We start from the raw sequence: 19,667 nt of genomic DNA, 5'->3' as shown, positions 1-19,667 counted from the left end.
CCAGAGTATCACCTTTTATACAGTTTTATTCTTAGGTTGGATTTAACAGAAATGTGAAAAATATAGCTGTATTGAATTTTCCAGAACAGGACAAAGAGTAAAAAAAATGTAGTGCTTTGGAGAAGGACAGGCTTGTGGTTAAGACATTGGAGATCTGGATTTAATTCCGGCTCTGCCACAGATGCTCTGTGTGACTGCTACAGAAGTCTCAGCACATCTCAGAATCAGGCCCCAAAAACCCACTCCCAAAGAGACATCAACGAAAAAGGCAAGGAATCAGATCAAAGAACTTTGGGACCATCTCCAGGTGATAAACATTTTCTTCTGGTTTGCTTTGTGGAATGTCCAATTGTCTCACTGTAGGAGATTAATTACCAGATTTTAAGGCCAGAAGGGACAATTAGTTCATCTAGTGCTAGTCAGACCTTCTGTATATCACAAGCCATAGAATTTCATCCAGTTACTCCTCCACTGAACCCAATAACTTTTGACTAACGCATCTCTTCCATATTAGAAAGGTGCATTATATGCACAGCTTTCAGCAGTTTTCAGATCTTTAACAGCCTACAAGATAAATGTATTGCTTCTTCTCCCATGAGGTTTTTTAATTAAAACAAAGCTGGAAGCCCCCCATAGTTTACTTCAGATCTGTTAACATTAAATGCTCATAGGTGTCAAACATGTGTCTTCCTGCAACTGCAGATAGCCTGAAATCATAGATCTAAGAAGTGTGATCTCTCCTATCCCCATGAGGACTCTTCAATGTCAACATTAACTATTCCATTGATGATCATTTTAGCAGTTAGAATGGGAATAGGTGCGAATGAAGCCCATGGGGAGGTGAGAATTGATGCAGGGAAGAAAATGCAGAAGGAAGAACAGAGGAGGATCACAAAGACAGAGAGAGAAGGAAGATCCAGAAGAAAGAGAAACAAATGGCAGATATTATGCTGGTCCTAAAGGAAAGCAGATTTTTGGCACTGAGTGATATAGAAAGCAGTTATAATGTGTTGAAAAAATAATACCCCCTCAATAGATGTTCAAAGGGAAAAATGGCAATTCAGTGTAATAGTTCAGATTGCATTTTACTTTCATTTTAAAAGTGCCATTTAAATCCTACTGATTCATTCTTCTATTATGACTTGTTTGACGCAGAACTGGTGAAAGGTTTATTACTGGTTTCACAAAAATATTTGGTTTATTGACAGTTCAGGAAATGCTTCAGTAAAGAATAATTTGTTTAAAATATGAGACTTAGTCATTAATTGATGGCATTTTGTATGTTGGATAAATCATTTCTCATACTTCTATATATGTTGCTAAAAGTGCCATTGATCTATTGGAAATTTTTTTTTTTTTTTTTTTTTTAGCATTCTTCTCAAACTGAGCAGAGTCATGGTGCAAAGAGCAATTCAATGAAAAAGATCTGCTTCTTTTTCATCCACATCCTCTGCTCCACACATCCTCTTTCTCTGGGATTGGTGAGACCAGAAGGTAAAGTGAATTAACTAAAGATGCCAATTTAAAGTAAAAGCATTAAAAGTGAAATTTAAAGTGCATTAAAACCCTGGGTGGATTCTCTCATTCAGAAGTAAAATGGCCTTAGTTCACTTTAGCTTTTACTAAGGCCACTTTTATTTCTGAATGAGAGTGTCCACACAGGGGTTTAATACACTTTAACTAATACACTTTATGTTCACATCTTTAGTTAATTTGGTTTAGCTCCTCGGGTAGATAAGCTCTCTTTAGGGACTCTCTCCCTCCTTCCTCAAGGAATCTCCAGTCCCTCCTTTCATTGGCCATCTCCTCTTTTTCCCCAAAGAGAAAGTCTTAAAACTCAAACATCCAAAAGGCAGAGGAAGAAAAATGGACAGCACAGAGACAAAATACAAGTAAACTTTTCTGCTTCTCATTGTAATGAGTTATTAGGCCAGGGCCGGCTGAAGACATTACTCTCCCTTACTAGTGTCTGGGTCCCATTCAGTGATGGGCTGATGGGGAGGTGGTGGGAGGGGTAGTGGCCTGGGCGGGAGGGGACTGGCAGCTGGGCCCTTCAGAGTTCTATGGGAGGCACTCACAGCCTTCTTCATGCGAACTCCAGCCGCCTGCAGCGAGGCCGGAGCCAGACCTGCAGGGTGTTCCACCGTGGGGGGAGAGAGGATCCTCACACGTGGCTTGAATTTCCCCAAGGGAGGGAACAGTTTCCCCAGCGGGCTGGTTCAGCACCAGGCTGCCAGCTCCGGACGGGCCCTACACTAGAGGCAAGAGAGTTGACCCTGCATTATAGGTGAGGAAGTCCCGCCCCTTAGACCGTGCTGGGCATGCTCCAACTCCTGCCTCAGTACAAAAGGAAGCAGCCTAGCTCATTCCGGCTGACCACGGAGAAGGAAGCATGCTTGGTGGAAGCTCCAAGCAGGGAGCTGCTACAACCCATAGCTGAGGGAACTGGAGGCCCTGGAGATCCAAACAGACCAGCCACCCACAGCCAACTACCCAGAGTCAGATGTCCAGGGACCTACTGATGCTGGGGAACCTGAAGGCCCAAACAAGACCTGGGCCACAGCATCAGAAGGCATGGTAGGAAGTAGCCCAGGGAGATGGATCGAGTGGTATCTCCTGCCCGAGATCGGTCAGCGCGTTGAGGTAGGATCCCTGCTGACCAGGGTGTTAAGGACAGGGCCCTGGGATGGGATGTGGTGGAGACAGGCGGGCTCCCATCTCCTTATCCTTCCCTGCCATTCCCCTTGGGGTGAGTAATCCTCTACCTGAGCCTCAGATTGCAGAGGTGCACCAACCCTTTCCATAGCAATAGACTGCTTGCTCATAGTCCCAACCCCGGGGCACCTATTGGCTCTGGTTGCTAGGCCATACTGCCTCACTCCCCCGGGCAATCCGAACCCCAAAGGGGAACAGAGTGCCTACCTCCTGACAGTGGTGTTAGTACATCATATCCTGAGCCTGACTAAGTCTATATGTGAAGTGTAAGAGTGCTAAAAACATACTTACAAATCCTGCACAGTGCTCACAAAAAGTTGGTTTAAGATAGGTCATCTCATGAAAGTTATGAATAAAACCTGGTCCCATTTTACACTGTAGCTGTGGTTTAGCCCTCAGAAAGTAGGCCATCATTTCTTCTTTGCTGATAAGACCATCCCTGTTAAAAGAATTTCAGGGTAATCTATTAATGTCACCACTTTGGACATTTTTGGATTTAACTGTTTAAAAACATATAGAATACACATGTACAGAACACACAGTAATATGTAAAAGAACTGACAGAGAAACAAAGCCTCTACTCAAATGCTTTAAAGAGATAATGTTGCCCCTCATTAAAGAGCTAAAACTAAATTCAAGGTCTAGGAGGCACAACTTTCTTCCTGGTGATATCATGATCAGCAATGTATTGCTAAACTTAATGGTGCAGAAGCCCTGCAGAAATGATCCCAAGTTGCTAATTCTCTCATGTGTGAAATACATTTTGGAGACTATCTTGTGTGTGACATCACTATAAGATACAAATCCTTATATTCAACAACCAACCAACATTTTACCAGTCCATTTTATCTAACTGAAGCTCTGCACAACAGCAATTATGAAACTTCACATCTTAGTAATAAATACACATATCATATCAATAAAAGACATACTTAATTCAACTTTTATACACCAAACTATAAACCAAGAAGCAAGGCACAGCCAAAGCACACATGGCGTTAGTCAAAAAGCGTATCGGTAGCATATGTAAAATACTGGTTTTACAACATTAATAGTCTCTACAAACTTCAGATAAGGGCAAGGTTCACTGGTGTGTTCGAGCTATGCTTGGGCTACTCCATAAATCCAATTTAAATGGCTGGTCAGACCAGGTTGGCAATGGTTTTCCACCAGCCCCCACTTATCCTGACAGTCCCCGCTCCATGACTGGCATACATCCCACTCACAGAAGCCACCCAACCCCTCAGTCCCACTGGCTACAACCCCTAACACCTCCTCCCATCACCCTTCAGCACCTCAGCACTCCCCACTCACTCCATATCCCACCAACAACTTGCCCACAGCTCCTCGCATGACCCTTCCAGCCACTCATCAGTACACCCCTACCACAGTGTTTTGCTCCTGTCCCAGGCTAGTGCAGCTCTTCAGATTCCAGCCACCCCATGGCTCCACTCACTCCCGCTGTCTATCCTGCGCTCACATGGCACAGGCCACATTTAAGTAATGTTATGACCCAGCACATGGGATCACACCACCATTCAAGTTGGCCCGGGAGTTCGCTCCTTTGTCTTGATGGGGGAGAGCCAGGCCAAATTTGTGCAGCCTTGGGCTTCATTTTCACTGTTGCAATGCCACTCAGATTTGGCCAGCTGCTCCTGTGTCCATGCTGGAGGAGCAGCCATGCCAAATTTGAGTGGTGTTGCATCCCCATGCACCAGGAGATGTGCCAGAGCGCTGTTCCGTCCTGGATTTCAGGTGCCAGAATGACGCTACAGCTCTCATTATGATAATGCTCTCTCTCCTCTTATTTTAAAGGATTTGTATCATATTCATGTCAACTGATTTAGCACTACTTTTGAGATCAGTCAAATTAATATACTTATACTTACAAGGATACTGTCAAAACTTGTTCGGCCCAAAAAGTGGTTTACCCTTCTTCCAATGATTCCTGTTTCCCCTTAATAAATGCTTCATATTGACCTCTTCCGCTGTGCCCCCCGCAAAAAAAAAAAAAAAAAAAAAAAGAAGCCATCTTCCATTAATCTTCTTGAAGTGTCACTCTAAAGCCCAATGAGGTCACTTCAATGTCCTAGTTTCCCTACAATACCACACCAGTGCACAGTGATTTAGGAAGGTTCTCTTGTGTAACAAGAGTGTTGTTCTGGCTGGACATATCAGTTACCAGACCTTCAGAACAGGGAAGGTGATTGTTCTGATGTGAGTGTGCATGCAACAGTCACAGGCTGACCCATGTATGTTCTTTAGTCTGAGAGACATGGCTTCTTTTTCACCAAATGAAAATATTTTAAAGCAGCTGTGCAAAGCAGATGGCTTGTATAATTTTCATATAAAGAATCAGGCCATTTGCTCCAGTAGCTTAAACTCACCCAAACATAGAACACCGCCCCGGGCTCTTAGCTTGTAGAATCATTGGGTTTCATGAGAAGCTCTACTGGGATAGTTAGAGCAACTGAGATGTCCTGGCCCTGATCTGCTACCCAGGAAGATCTGGAGAAAAGGCTACAACTTGGTTTCAGTCAACAGGTTCAGGTTACTCTTACATAGAGTAATGAAGATGGCATGCAGGCATGGTAGGAGGCTATGGTCGCAGCACACGAAGCCACGATGTATGTTTGCCTGTAGCTGTGGACCTGGATGAGGCCTGCCTTCTAGAGTTTGGTTCTGATTGGCTGGACATTGTTAACTACATGAAGGTTGCTTTTCAATTTTTTCACAGATACATAGATGATAGTAATAAAAAGTTCTGAAAAGTCCTGACATTTTGCAAAATTGTTGCAGTTTTTCTCTGCCAAAAACAGACAAACAGACCAAGCAAATTTCATCAGAGGAAAAAACAAATGAACAAATAAAAAAACTTTCCAAATGATATTCTGGCCATCTCTGTTGTAGATCTTTGCACTCCTAGCTACGTCTTTAAGAGGAAGCAAATGAAGAAGTGTACATGGTACTACATATGAAGGCGGATCATTATAAGATATCTGTTTGTAGGGTGCTCATTGCCTAGGGATCTGGGTGTCTAGCGTTCCATTTAAAAATATCTCCCATCACATCTAACACATGGTTAATCACCGAAATGGAGGCCTTAGAGTCATATATCAAGGTCCAGATCCAGCAATGGCACAACTCACATGAAGTGCTTTACAGAATTGAGGGTTACATCTACACCTCACCAAGATGTTAATATTTTCAGGGGCTTTACAGGGAAGCCTTACACCTCACCACTCTGATGTTTTCAGTATCATTTTCTAGTCTTCTTTTACATGTTCTAAATGGTTTAATGAGCTAATCAATGTCACCTGCTTGAGTAATTTGCCAAACTGAGTTTAGATAATTATGATAACCACTCACAACTGGCTAAAAATTTTGCACATCCAATACTATTTGTTATCCCCATCTCCCGCTTCTTTGTTTCATCCATCTGATATATCTGATCTTTTTAACTCTAAGCTGTTTGGGACAGGGAGTGTCAAATAAGGGTGCAGCACAATGGAACCTGAACTGGAGGGCCAGTAGGAACCCCTGCACTATAAATGCTAAATAAATAAATAATTAAAAGGTAAAAGATTAATCATCATTGCTTTTCAAGTTGCTGGGTGAGAATCCAGATATATTAGAAGTTTGGAGCTCTGGGAAACATTTTGTGTTCTTTAGCTTAAAAATCCAGCGAAACAAAGAAAAAACAAAGAAAAATAATACTTACTGGTCTTTGTCCAATACACAGAAGGAGTCCAGGAAAGGAAAGTTGGCAGCTATACTTTCAAAGTCTTCTTGAGAGATATAGTCATCATGGTCATGATCATAGTTCCTAAAAACAGACTGAAAAAATGAAGGAAATTATTGTCTGTCTGACTGACAACACAATGGCAAAATAAAAGCCAGTCAATGCACATTTGTGACTCTAAACCAGCTCTTCAATTTTGCAGTTCCATAAATTAAATGTCCAACCTATTAACCAGATACTGCTGAACTGGATAATTCCATCAAATGCCAGTTATTAGCATCTTGTACTTTCATGTTTATGTCTGTTAGACTAGGGTGAAAGGCCAATTCCTCAAAGAAAACTCATCCCTAAATAGTAACCAAATGTACATCCTGCTGTGCTCTCACCACACATACAATAATCCTACTCATTTTTATTCACACATGCTGTCAAACCATTCTTCTCTTGCACCACACAACATAATCCTTTTCATCATTGGTTGTGTCCTTGGTAAAACACTATGCGCCCATAAAACACTTTCTTTTCAATATTATGGATTTTCTTGCTTTCATTTGTTTTATAGGTTTATGACCAAAGCTGTTCCCCTCCTCTCCGATACAATACTTCATAAATCTGCTTTATTTATAAATACTTAACATTCAGACCCCCTGCACTCAAACACACACACTCCATTTATGACATACTACCTAATGCAAACACAAACAGTGGCCCAAATTCACAAGGTTACATAAGGTAGTGTAAGCAAGACCCTCCCCCCATCACATTAATTTTTAAATTCCTTTGTAGCTACTTACATAACCACTGCACAGATGTGTAAGGAACTCTAAGTCACATGCCTTAAACTGGAGAAAAGGTGTATGTCAAAGTCAAAATAGTTTTATGGAAAAATAGATTTTGTCAAATCATTTGATTTCATTTTTTGATGAGGTTAAAATGTGGTTGGTAATGGTAACTATGTGGATATAATATACTTACATTTTTTAAAGGCGTTTGACTTAATACTTGATGATATTCTCATTAAAGAGTTAGCATTACACAATATCAACAGAGCACACACTAAAGGGATTAGGAACTCAATAACTGACAGATTTAAAAAAGTAGTTGTCAATGGGCAATCACCATCAAATGGAGTGTTACTAGGAGGGCTCCCACAAGCCTGATGCTATTCAATATTTCCATCAGTAATCTGGCAGTAAATATAAGATCACTGCTGATAAAATTTGCAGATGATACAAAATTGGTGGAATGTTAAATATTGATGAGGGCAGTACAGTCATACAGAACAATCCAGATTGCTTGGCTAGATGATCTCATTCCAGAAAAATGTGTTTTAATACAGCCAAATGTAAATTTCCGTGTCTAGGAACAAGGAATGCAGGCCATATGTACAGAATGGGAAACTGTAACCTGGAAAGCAGTGACTCTGAGAAGGATTTAGGGGTTATAGTGGACAAGCAACTCAGGATGAGCTCCCAGTGTGATGCTTTGGCAAAAAGGGCTAATGCAATCCTTAGAGAGATGAGCAAGGGAATAACGGATTTTTTCCTTCTCTATTCTGCCTTGGTGAGACCAACATTAAGAATACTGCACATCCAGTTCTGGTATCCACACTGTAAAAAAAGATGTGGAAAAATTGGCAAGGGTGCAGAAAGGAGCCACCAAAATGATTTGAGGGTTGGAAAAAATGTCTTGAGTGACAGACTTAAAGAGCTCAATATATAGTTTATCAAAAAGAAGACAGGTGATTTGATTACAGTGTATAAATGTCTTTACGGGGAGAAAATCCCAGGTACTAAAAGGCTCTTTGATTTAGTGGAGAGGGTCATAACAAGAACCAATGGCTGGAAGCTAAAGCCAAATTCAAATGAGAAATAAGGCACGTGTTTTTAACAATGAGGGTGAATACTCATGGAACGAACTACCAAGGGAAGTGGTGGATTCTCCATCTCTTGACGTCTTCAAATCAAGACTGACTAAAGCATATCTTTCAGAAAGCCATTCAGACACTAATGCAAGTAATTGGGCTCATTAGAGTGGTAAACTGAGTGAACTTCAATAGCTTGTGCTATACAGGACAGATTAGCTGATCTGACAGTGTCTTCTGGCCTTAAAAAAAAAAAAAAAAAAAAATCAAAACAAACTGGCACTCTCTGTAAAATAGAAACCTCCTTACTTTAATGCATGTCTTGTGGCTTCTAGTTAGCCCATTAGAAGTCCTTTACACTTCAGAGGAGCAAGTGTAAGTAGCTCTAAAGGAATCTAAATTAGTGACAGAACCATTTGTTCCACTTTACACATCCCTTCCAAATTTGGTCTGTAAGCTCCAGAGCACAACTCTCAACCTGATGATGCCCACATGTCTGACATCAGCCTCTAAAACGGGAATCAGAGACTGACTATGCTACCTTCAGCATGCACAATATGCTCCAGACACTCAATGACAGCCTAAATTTAAATGAGAGATAGGCCACAGATTGCCTTATGGCTTTTATTTTGCAAATCCAAAACAAAAAAGAAAAAAACAAACAAACAAAAAACTCTAGGATTGTTCAGATCCAGCTCCCATTTTATTTGAACCACCCACGATCTAGTTATAGCCCATCTCTAGGATTAATGCAGCCCAGATCTTTGTACTCAAAGGCCCTGCTCCTGTTCCTATTTAAATAAATGGCAAAACTCTCATTGACTTCAATGGGAGCAAAAGCAGGTCCTAGCTGTGCTGCAGCAGCAATTAGCACAGGTTTATGATTGTTTTATATCACAGGATCATGTGAGCTAATCTTAGCCAATGATTGGTTAACCATAAAAAAACTATTGACCAGACAGTCACATGACCCTGTGGCCCAGAATAGAAGGGAGTTGAGGTTTATAGTAGACAATTGTTGTCCTGATGTTTGGAAACATGGTTGATGGCTCAGATAGATTGCTCAGGCTACCAAATGCTGCCAAACTAGGCATGGCTTCTCTCTCAAGAGGGCTCACCAAGGGGCAGGGAATTTAGACTACGTTTGTCAGATCCTGAACAAAAAAAATAAAATAAAAATCATTTTTGCCCTTTTGGTCTTGAAGCCTAAACTTGACTTGCCTGATTTTTAAGCTGCCAAAAAGTTGCATTAACACGCTGGTGCCAAGAATCGTGAGGTTTGCCAGCAAGTCAGCACAAATATAAGGTACCTTAGCATTTAGGGGTAAGATTTCAGAAGAGCTTGCAGTTACATTGGTGCCTGCAAAATTGGTGCCCACATTTCTGAGTGCTTGTGTTTCTAACTACCCAGTCATATGTATGTCAAGAAGTTTGAGTTGCTCGGACTAACATTTGGATCTCATTTTACAAATAGAACCCATAAAAAGGAAAGCCTGACTTCAAACTCTTTTGAAAGTTTATTCTTTGGCATAAGGATATTTGGTTGCTGACCCGATCTTTGATTTTCAGAGTAAAGTTAAAGTCTGACAGTGCAAGAATAAAGATCACAAGTTACTATAAAACTGAAATTCATCTTGCCCTTGGAAATCTCAGGAAAGGCAAAGTCACTGTCCCCTTTGAGTAACATGATCTCTCAAATACTTACATCCACTAGCTTTCTTATGTGCTTGTTAATGATGGTTGGGTCAGGCTTTGATAGCACTCCAGATGCCCATTCCAGTGGCTCTACTGGCTTGTTAGGTGTCGTTGGGGAGGTAGGTTGCTGACAGAAATTAGAAAACAGTATTTTTCAAATTTGAATGATAAAACAAAGTTCATTGCTAAAGTAACACCGCAGTCCAGAGTGACAAACTATCAGCTCAGCAAGGCTGTGAAAACCTGGTCTGGGAAGAGGTCAAGTAAGGTCTCAGGGAAGATGGGAGTTGCTTACCTCACGCAACTCCAATTCTCAGACAGTATTGTCTCCATGGAGCCATGCTGTTGGAGTCCTACGCCTAGGCATGCAGCCACCAAACTTCCAGGAGCAGTGACAATTGAGGGTTCATGCATGAATAGCCTTTCCCCGCTAACTGTCTCCGGTTTCTTTCTACCTTCAGGTGCTTCACCAGTAACCAGGCTCCAAAGTAGAGGGGAGGAGGGAAGGTCAGTGTGGCTCTGTAGAGACAAGACAATAGAGAACAGGAGTTACACAAGGTAAGTAACTTCCTTTTCTCCTTACTGACATTGCCTCCACAGACTCACACCACGAGGAGACTAGCATTGACCTCCCTGAGGAGGTGGGACAAGGAGCCCTGCTAGTTCAACAGCGATTGAAGCAGTGCCCTCCTGAATCTCACATTTACTCTTGGTGTACTGTCAAAGGAACAGTGGTTTATGAAAGCATTGACAGAGGTTCCACATAGGAGTCCTACCAACTTCTGATGAAGGCATGTTATGACTGCACGGTGGGAAGCTTCCTGCCCTAGTGGAACAAGCCATAAGGCTTTCTGTCACAGGGACTTTAGTGAGGTCATAACAGGGCTGTGGGCTCAGCCTAATCCATTTAGACAGCCTTTGAACAGAGGGACAAACCTTTGGATTTCTCAGCCTGTTTGATTGTCAAAATAACATGTTCTTGTCTAAACAGTAGCTGACAGCTGATGTGACTAGAGTTGGGTGAATAAATGATTTTTCTGTTCATTGGCAGTTCTGAAAAGTTGGAGGGGGGGGGGAAATTCAGTTTAACCCAAGCCGACAACTGCAAATTTTTGACAAATGAAAAAAATTGACAAAAATTTCATTTTGGGTCAAATGAAACATTTTGTTTGACCCGCACCAAAACATCTAATTTTGTTTAGTTTCTTGGCACCAAAAGCAGAAGGGGAGTTTGGTAGTGGTGACTAATCAAATAGTCATTGAAACAGGTACTTGGACTTACAACCTCCTAGGTGAATGCCCTAACCACTGGGCTAAAAGTTATAATTTGGCAACCCCTCCCTCCTGTTTTGTGAACAGCGCTTAAGTTCCAAAAAAAATTTTTGCCAGAAATATTCATGAATTTGTGTCAATGTCAGAAATAGCTTGGGCTTGACCAAAGCTGCGTTATTTGGTGAATTAAAAAAAAAATCATCACCCAACTCTACACGTGATGATACCTAGAGTACAATCTGATTCACCCTGAGTGACTATGTGGTTTTGGGAGGAAAACAGACAAGATGAATTTGTTTGAGTGAAAGATTGGAGACAGCCTTGGTTATTAATTTCAAGGGAGGCCTCAAAATGGCCATCCTTATGAAAAATGGTGTAAGGTGGACATGTTTATTAGTGCCTGCAACTCCGAGACACCTGGCTGAGGTGATGGCAATCAGGAAAGAAATCTTCAGCCAGACATGGAAGAGAAATCAAGAGCCCAAAGGCTCAAAAGGCGCTTGCGTGAGTTTGGCAAGCACTGAATTCGAGTCTTAAAGGTTGTCAGCCTCCTTGATAGAAAGGTACTGGCTGATGTGCCGTGAGGCAGAGCAAGTTAAATTCTTTAAAACTTACTTTTTAAACACAAATTCAAAACACTAGCTATCAATATAGCTACATTTAATAAAAGGCTTTTAGATCCTGCTATACAGAAAGGAAAAAGGGGTGTAGGTGCCTATGCTGCTGTGTTTGGCAGGAAGAGAGGACCTGGGTGTGTCATTGAGGTGGGTTAGTTATATCGTTGGCCCAGGGCAGTTAGGGATTGAGGGACATGCACACATTCCCCCTCACTGCTCTTGTAGTTTCTGTAGCTGCAAACCTAGGTATATAACTCCTACAACGAGATGATGGAGGCAAGCTTAGGAAAGAGAAATCTCTATGCCTACAAGCCCAGAGGGCTCAATTGAAATGAGAAAATAATGTGAAAACTGACTCTCCAGATCTATAGTGCTCAAACTGTTTTTTTTAAATCCCAAAACTGACATGCAAGGGCCTTGCTTTGCTAGAGTTCATGTCTCAGAGCAACAATTTGCTGCACCGCTGCAAGTTCCACATTTCTGAATTACAGTCTTTTAAAATTAACACACTAAACCTACAACTACAGCGAAGGAGGATCTAGCTGATATTATTGCATTCTTATTGCTCTGGTCACTTTTTGTCATGTCCCTTCCCTTAAAAACAAAACAAAAACAAAACAAAACAAAAAAACCCTTCAGTAATAACCCTAGAACATCAGAGCTTACCAGGGTGAAGTTAGAGTGTTTGGGGACTATTGCTGCATCAGGGCATGGTCTTGTGAGGGGCAGAGCTCTCAACTCCTCAGACCTCAGCATATAGAAGGCACTTAGCATCTCTCAGTGGAGCTGAGTGGGAGGTGCTCTTCCCATCCCAGGAAAATTGGATATTTTGAAAAATTTTCCTGTTCTGCATGAGGATGAAACCTTGTCAAGTGGAAGAGAGACACCCTCCCCACCCCCAGAATAGTCAATAGCTTGGTGGTTATTGCACTCAACTGCAAAGTGAAAGACCCAGGTTTAAGTCTCTGTCTTGAATCAGTCAAAGCAGGGGCTTGAACTGGGGTTTCTCACATACCGATTGAGTGCCCTCGCCACAGGCTATTGGTTATTTGGGGAGGGTCTCTCATTTTGACCAGAAATGTCATCCTGGGCCTGAGAAACAATTTCCTGATGATGAAGATTTATTGACGCTGTTACAGTACCACTAAGAGTTTTGATTTTGATGAATTAGCTTTTCAGACATAAAAATTATTTCATCAAAATTTCCCAACCAGTTCTAACTCTCAGGTCACAGGAGTGCTCCCACTTCTGCTTGGAGAGAGCTCTGCTTGCAACACACGCTGAGGGGTTAGACAGCCACCCAGCATGCACAGCAGGTCCGCTTGGCTGCCCTTTCCTTGGAGATGGGGTAATGGCGAAAGAGAGCCACTCAGAAGGGAAAATCCCCTGCAGACCCACAAGAGGGTCTGAAAACTAATAGTCTGTGGGGGGAAAACCCATCTAGCTGGCAGTTTTGGAAGTCCAAGAGAACTTGGGGACATTTAGCATTTTGCAGGATTGACCTACAAGTTTGGTATCTTACTTCTACGTGACTATTGATGGAGATGACGGAGGTTTGGAGATAATGAACAAACCAAAAAACTCCTGCCCCATTATTGCCATCCTACATGATTTTTGGTGTTTTTCCTTAACATCCGAGCTCATGGAGTGATGTGAGAGAATCAGCTTTAACTTAATAAACTGAGTGAACCCTAAATGCTCGAACCCGAAGGCAAATAAAGAGAACCCCAAGCAAAGAAGCTCGTACTTTTTAAGTGAGTCTCTATTAGGCATATTTTGGGGGTGTGGCTTGAGGGGAAAAGAGGGTTTGAAAAGGGCAATATAAACAAGATTGGGCAGTGGCTCAGCTATTGTGTACACACGTCTTGACTTAATATTAAAATATAATTTGAGCCCAGTTTAAAGGATACACCAGCAGAATGCTGTTCCTTCTGCTGCCTATTCCCATTTTACATCTTTCATTGAAAACTTCCTGAAAGCAAAGTGGCAAGGCCAAGACATCTTTGGCTGGATAAAATGCATTATATAAAAAATTATTAAACAGATAAGTAATTGATAGCAACCATGTCATACTGTTGGGCTTTAGTATGAACAAAATATTGCCATTACAAATACTTATTTGATTTGAAATCTTATTTGATTTTTTACATTTTTGTCCTACCCCAACATAACAACATCACTCTTACAAATATAAGTATATGGATGGATGTTTTTATCAAATCTAGTCCCTCAAAATAATTACAGGGGAAAAAGATTTTTCCTATTTCATATGTAGATTTGAATAACAAATCTATTTGAAAGAGTAGCTGCAGTAAGAAAACTTAATGCCAGTGTCCAGAGATTAATTAATTGAATTTATTAAAGTATCAGAAACACTGCATCTGATCATAGTTTTTATGACTCACTCTCAGCTGTCTGATTTGCCTTTTCCTGTATTTAAGCTTTCACCCCTGCACTCTCACATGTAATAATATAATGCAGAGTCAGCCTTGGGTAAAATTCCCAAACAAGAATAATTTATACAGTATCAGCATTTTTATACGGGTATAACTGCATCCATGCTACAGGGTTTTGCTACTTTTAAACTATACTGGTATAGTTAAAACGATAAAACTTTCTAGTGTAGACAAGCCCTATAGGCTTTTGAAAATGTTATCCCCCCCTTTTCTAACTTTGATTTTATAACAGTATATTAATATTGGTACATTGCTAACAAATGAAAATTGTAGCGTTAGGTTTATAGGAAAAACTCCATTAAAAAAAACATTCAAATTAATTCCTGGTTTAATTTGCTCCACTGATTTAATATACAGTCTTGTCAGTCAAGCACAGAAACATGATCTTACAGTTTATACCACATCAGAAAAAGACACTCTCATTCCAGAATAAGAGCATCCACAGGATATACTGCTATAATTCTGCCACTTTATTTCCCCATGTAGAAAAGCCCTTAAAGTCATACCTCATCTGCTTTTTTGGCACATCTATCAAAAGGAGAATGGGAGAAAGGGGGGCCTATCTGTGCCTATTCAGCTATAGCATTTTTTTTGACACTCTGTTGCAACTGCTGAGTGTCACTGATTATTCACTGATTACTTATACAGAAGCCCCTGGTCACTGATGGTATTGCTAAGATCACATGACTGCTCCCTGCAGTATTTGAATATCTTTTTTTAAAAAGCGACTGGAGAAAAAAGCAGCAAAGTGTTTATTTTCTTTCTTCATAGTAATGGCCCATCATTACTTCCTGACACACTGCTATAGTAGTTCAGTGTTGCAATTGCAACATACAAGGGGTTCAGAGGAGGCAAGAGATGAAAGAGATAGACTGATTAATGATCAAATAAGCAGTAGTTTTTGCTACCAAATCATGCCGTACAAACCATGAAGGACAAAGAAGCCTTAACTTAGTTCCAGAAATTCAGAGTGAATTAAAATGAAAAGATTGTTGAAATAGTCAGAGGAGACACCCCCGTTATCAGGTATTTTTAGAAAAGATTTCCTTTGTTCTACATTTGACCAGAACAAAGAGGACCTCACAGCACTATGGCTTCAGCACTATGATTTTATCAAGAAACTTGACTAATCCCCAAAAATGATTTGCTACAGACAGGGAAACAATGCACCTGGGGTTGAAAAGCTTTACAACCCTGCAAAATTCAGGCAAGCTTTGAAAAGACTGGATTTACACAAAATAATCTTAAAAATTTTGGGAGCCAGTCCTGCAATCTGCTAAACATCTCCTGGAAGGTGCTGGGATCCCTCAATTTCCGTTGATTTTAGAGATGAGACATGTGACAGGATTGGGCCCTTGATGAGTAAGACAATATTGGAATTAATAAATTGAAAGTGGACATCTTTGGGGCAGCAAAGTCCTAAGAATTTGACTGAGGCCAAATAGGAATAATTTATATTAAGGGTCCATTAATTCAGATTAAATATTTACTAGATTCAGCTTTTTTTTTTTTTTTTTTTTTTTTTTTTTTAAAACAATAATAAAAAATGCACCAGTGTCTCAAGGTCCACTCTAATTTGTTCTTTTAAAGCATAGGAAAAAACGGATGTTAAAATATATTCCTACTGTAATATGATTTATGTTATTATAAATCATGTCTGTGTGTGTAATATATAGTTGGTGTTTATACATACGTTTGAAAATCTGAAGTGCTATAAAATGTCAAATCATTAATAGCAGACTGACCTTTGGACTAATTTTTTTTTTTTTTTTAAACAAAATTTTACCAATCATCGCCATCCAAAAATCAGAGTAAGGGAATGAAAAATATTTAGCTAATAGTAAAATTGTAAATGGTGTCTTAACATAAAACATCACTAAATTTCTCGCACCTTGTTGAGGCTTGGTTAAAATCTATTAGAGATGAAATCTGGGACATTTTACTGGCAGTTTCTAAATTATCCAGTTTTACAAATGCATACAAAAACTATAATGAGTGACCACCTTCATTATAAAACACACATGAAAAAGGCTTTAATTAAACTTGGATCCCATTAAATATTAATGGGTATATTTTCCTCTAATTCCCAGGCGTTTAAGGGTCTGATCTCATTACTGCTATTATAAATATACTAAAATTGATATGCAACTGTATCCCCCTTCAAAATTCAATTCAAGTGACTTACTGATTTAGAATTCCTTGGTTCTAGCACCAACGAGAGCTTGTAAATATCGTCTTCCGTGTGATAGAGGTCCAGGGAAAGCTGTAAGTAAGTAGGAATGAAAACAGGGGTATTTATTCAATCAGATTAGGAATGACAACAGGTTTAGTAATTTAAAGTAAGAGACTCCTCTTGCTTCTACTAAAGTCAACAGGGGTTTTGCCATTTGGAGCTCAGCATATGAAGGAAGACTTTGTGTGTTGGGGCTGGGTGAGTGCACCAATATTCAATGTTATTATTTTTGATGGAGATATTGTAATCCATTGGCAAATGTGTTACAGGTCTCCCTCTGTGCCAATCAGCAGAGAATATGAACTTTTACAGTCCTCAGCTGCAGTATGTTACAACACATCACATTTAGCAGGCCCACATTTTGACCATTGTCAAAGGAGGAAAACATGTGCAAAGAATTACCCTGCCACAAATGCTTCATTGTCAGCAACCAACAATCCCAGAAAATGAATCCAGTGTATATGAGAGATGGAAACAAACATCCTGGTCATGTATTATTAACATGAACAGAGGTAACACTTTAAACTGTACTGATTAGAACTTGGCAAACTATTTGCAATAAACCTATTTGTTCCTCTAGGGGCATTTTTACATGATAAATTGCCTGCGAACACACCACAAATTGGTTTTGTTCAGTGTTATTTTACAAGTGTTTTATATACATATTTCAGCCTATGAATTGCCTATTTGCAGTGAGCACTGGATACAGATAGTTCAAAACTCAAGCTACTTTGATTGGATATGTAGGTCTCATTGTCCATTTCTATTCTATGACTGGGCGAACATAAAACTCAGCCTCAGGTTGCTGGTGTGAATATTTGAAATTACAAATTCAAAAGTCACCTTCTGCATATATTCAACAGGGACACTACAAAAAAAGTCTGCCAGCAAAATTGTCTTCTAGGACAGACATAGTCAAGCCAGTCAATTTTGACTTGCCATAAATTAGACTTCTCATAAGAGGAAATCTGCTACTCTGAATGGGTTGACTGAGCCCATTCAGGCCCACAGAGGCAGCTTGCTCACTGGTGAAGAGCTTTGGTGACATCTTACTCCCCCTGTATAAAGTCTGGTAACTGCATCACAAACTCCATTGTTCTTCCTCTGCACCTAATACAAGCAGTTCACATTACGCACTCTGCTGGGAAGTCCTAGGACTTCCTTTTTTGGGAGGTGGGGGTAGGTGGCCATCTTTCTCTTCTGTGTTCCTGCTTCAGCTCTCTTTTCCTCATCTGTGTTCCTGGTAGGCTCTGGCCCACAGGACTTAGCAGAAGAGAAGTTTAACAGGGTCAGTACTGCTCATTGCTGCAATCAAGTGATGGTAACTGCCGAAAGCAGGGGACTATCCCCCATCCGCAGCTTGTGAGCAGCAATGACCTAGGAGGGTCCCTCAGCAGGTGCGCTATTGCTGCTCCTCTGCAGAGATAATGCCATGTTGTAACAAAGGAAGATGCCCCACTGCTCAGACAACTCAAGAGAAACCCTGGAGATTGAGACAGAGCTGTCCTTAGGATCTGGCAAATCGGGGCGACTGCCCCGGGCCCTGCGCTTTGGGGGGCCCTGTACTTCAACATCACAGTGTCAGATGTAATACTTCACATGCACCCAGCAGAGTGTGCATGTGTACTTACATTAAAAAAAATCCACTGAGGGTAGAGAGACCATAGGCACCTGGGAAGTGAAGTCTTTAGCTTTTCGCAGAATCACACTCAACATGGGGATGGAACTGGAAGCCAGGATGGGGGTGACCTTGGCTTTGAATGGGTGTAACCTTTCATTTCCGGTTTAGTTTGAAGGTGTCAGTTTAATTAACGTAAAGGTGTGGCCTTATTGTTATTTAGGATATAATGGCTAGCAGTAGCAGAGACAGAGACAAATGGAGACAATATAGCTTGAGTGCGATTTGCCCCAGGTCCTGCACCACCCTAGGGACGGCCCTGGAATGAGGACATTGGAATCACCAGCATAGAGCCCATGAGGTAAATAGCCAGATGCAGGCCAAAGGGGAAGCTCCTTCCTTTTTTGGACCAGCAGAGTCCTCAAATCCAGTGCAGCATTCTCAAACCAATCCAGTCACTTCAGCTCAGATGTCTCCACTTCCTACTTTGCTAACTGAGTACCATGGGCACTCCCTGCTTATATGGCCATAGATCTTCATGTATCTGAATGAGACGTTTCTCCCTCAGCTCCATTCCCAGACCCTCCTGGATTGGCATGCTCAACCCAATAGTCCTCCAGGCTAGTGGATTTGCTGCGTGCATGAGAAAAGGGGCATAAATACAGTCAAAGAAAAAAAACTGAAACATGATTGTGAATTATTTTAGCAGCCTTCACCCAGCTCTAACAACGATGATTTATCATACACATTGTCTTCCCCACTCTAAGCTAGAAAGAAAAGAAATCATCAACACTCAATAGCTCAGATTATGCAAGAGGCAGGAGCAACATTACAACTTTCCTATGATCACGTCCCTATGTTAGTAGATTCTGGAGTAATTCTGATATGATTTGAAGTTATCAGCTACCTTGAAAATCTCAGGTAAATCAGGATTATTTTGTTAAAAGATTTGAAGAGGTGCAGTTTATAGAATTATCTTTGATTATCTTTGATTAAAGATTTATGAGGAAGAATTCTGAAAAAAGGCTGGTGCAAGTGACTTCATACAAACAAGTGACAGCTAAATTTCAAAATCCTCTCTCAGAACTCAACTTCATTTGGGGTGAACTTCAGCAGACATATTAAAAATAACAGATATGAGATAAAATTTTCAGAAGGCCTAAGTCACTTAGGAGCCTCAGTCTCAGTGAAAATGGGACTGAGATGTTTGTGAAAATTTTTACTAATTGTTTATATTTGAGAATAAACAGGGCATTTTAGAGATGTTCGGATTTATTTTTCTTCATATTATTCCTGTGTGTATATCATTTCCAGATGATTATGTATGTACACAACATTTAGTAGTCAGAGGGTCACACACACCAATGAAAGAATCAAACTCATTCAGGCTTATTCATTTGACTGGTGCATTGCCTTGTGAGCCTTGAATGCCAATATTGGTGGGTAAGTGGGGAT

At 40.6% G+C, this 19,667-nt stretch overlaps 1 protein-coding gene across 6 annotated transcripts in view; it reads right to left on the bottom strand.

Moving 5' to 3' along the window:
* RASGRP3 (RAS guanyl releasing protein 3) overlaps positions 1-19,667 on the bottom strand; it is a 91,067-nt gene that overhangs the window by 6,439 nt on the left and 64,961 nt on the right. For 4 of the 6 annotated variants that reach the window (XM_067539096.1, XM_067539099.1, XM_067539095.1 and 1 more), the window contains 5 exons: positions 16,547-16,624; positions 10,027-10,143; positions 7,252-7,299; positions 6,437-6,552; positions 3,007-3,154 (listed from right to left, as the gene is read on the bottom strand). In XM_067539096.1, coding sequence (XP_067395197.1) covers positions 3,007-3,154; positions 6,437-6,552; positions 7,252-7,299; positions 10,027-10,143; positions 16,547-16,624 — 507 coding nt within the window. The remainder of the gene's footprint in view (positions 1-3,006; positions 3,155-6,436; positions 6,553-7,251; positions 7,300-10,026; positions 10,144-16,546; positions 16,625-19,667) is intronic. The other 2 variants (XM_067539100.1, XM_067539101.1) reach the window with 2 other exon arrangements.

The sequence above is a fragment of the Emydura macquarii genome, unplaced genomic scaffold, assembly GCF_026122565.2.
Source record: "Emydura macquarii macquarii isolate MOO-44397 ecotype Brisbane River unplaced genomic scaffold, CSIRO-AGI_Emac_v2 contig_518, whole genome shotgun sequence".
Lineage (NCBI taxonomy): Eukaryota > Metazoa > Chordata > Testudines > Chelidae > Emydura > Emydura macquarii.
This window is presented reverse-complemented; position numbering and strand designations above follow the sequence as displayed.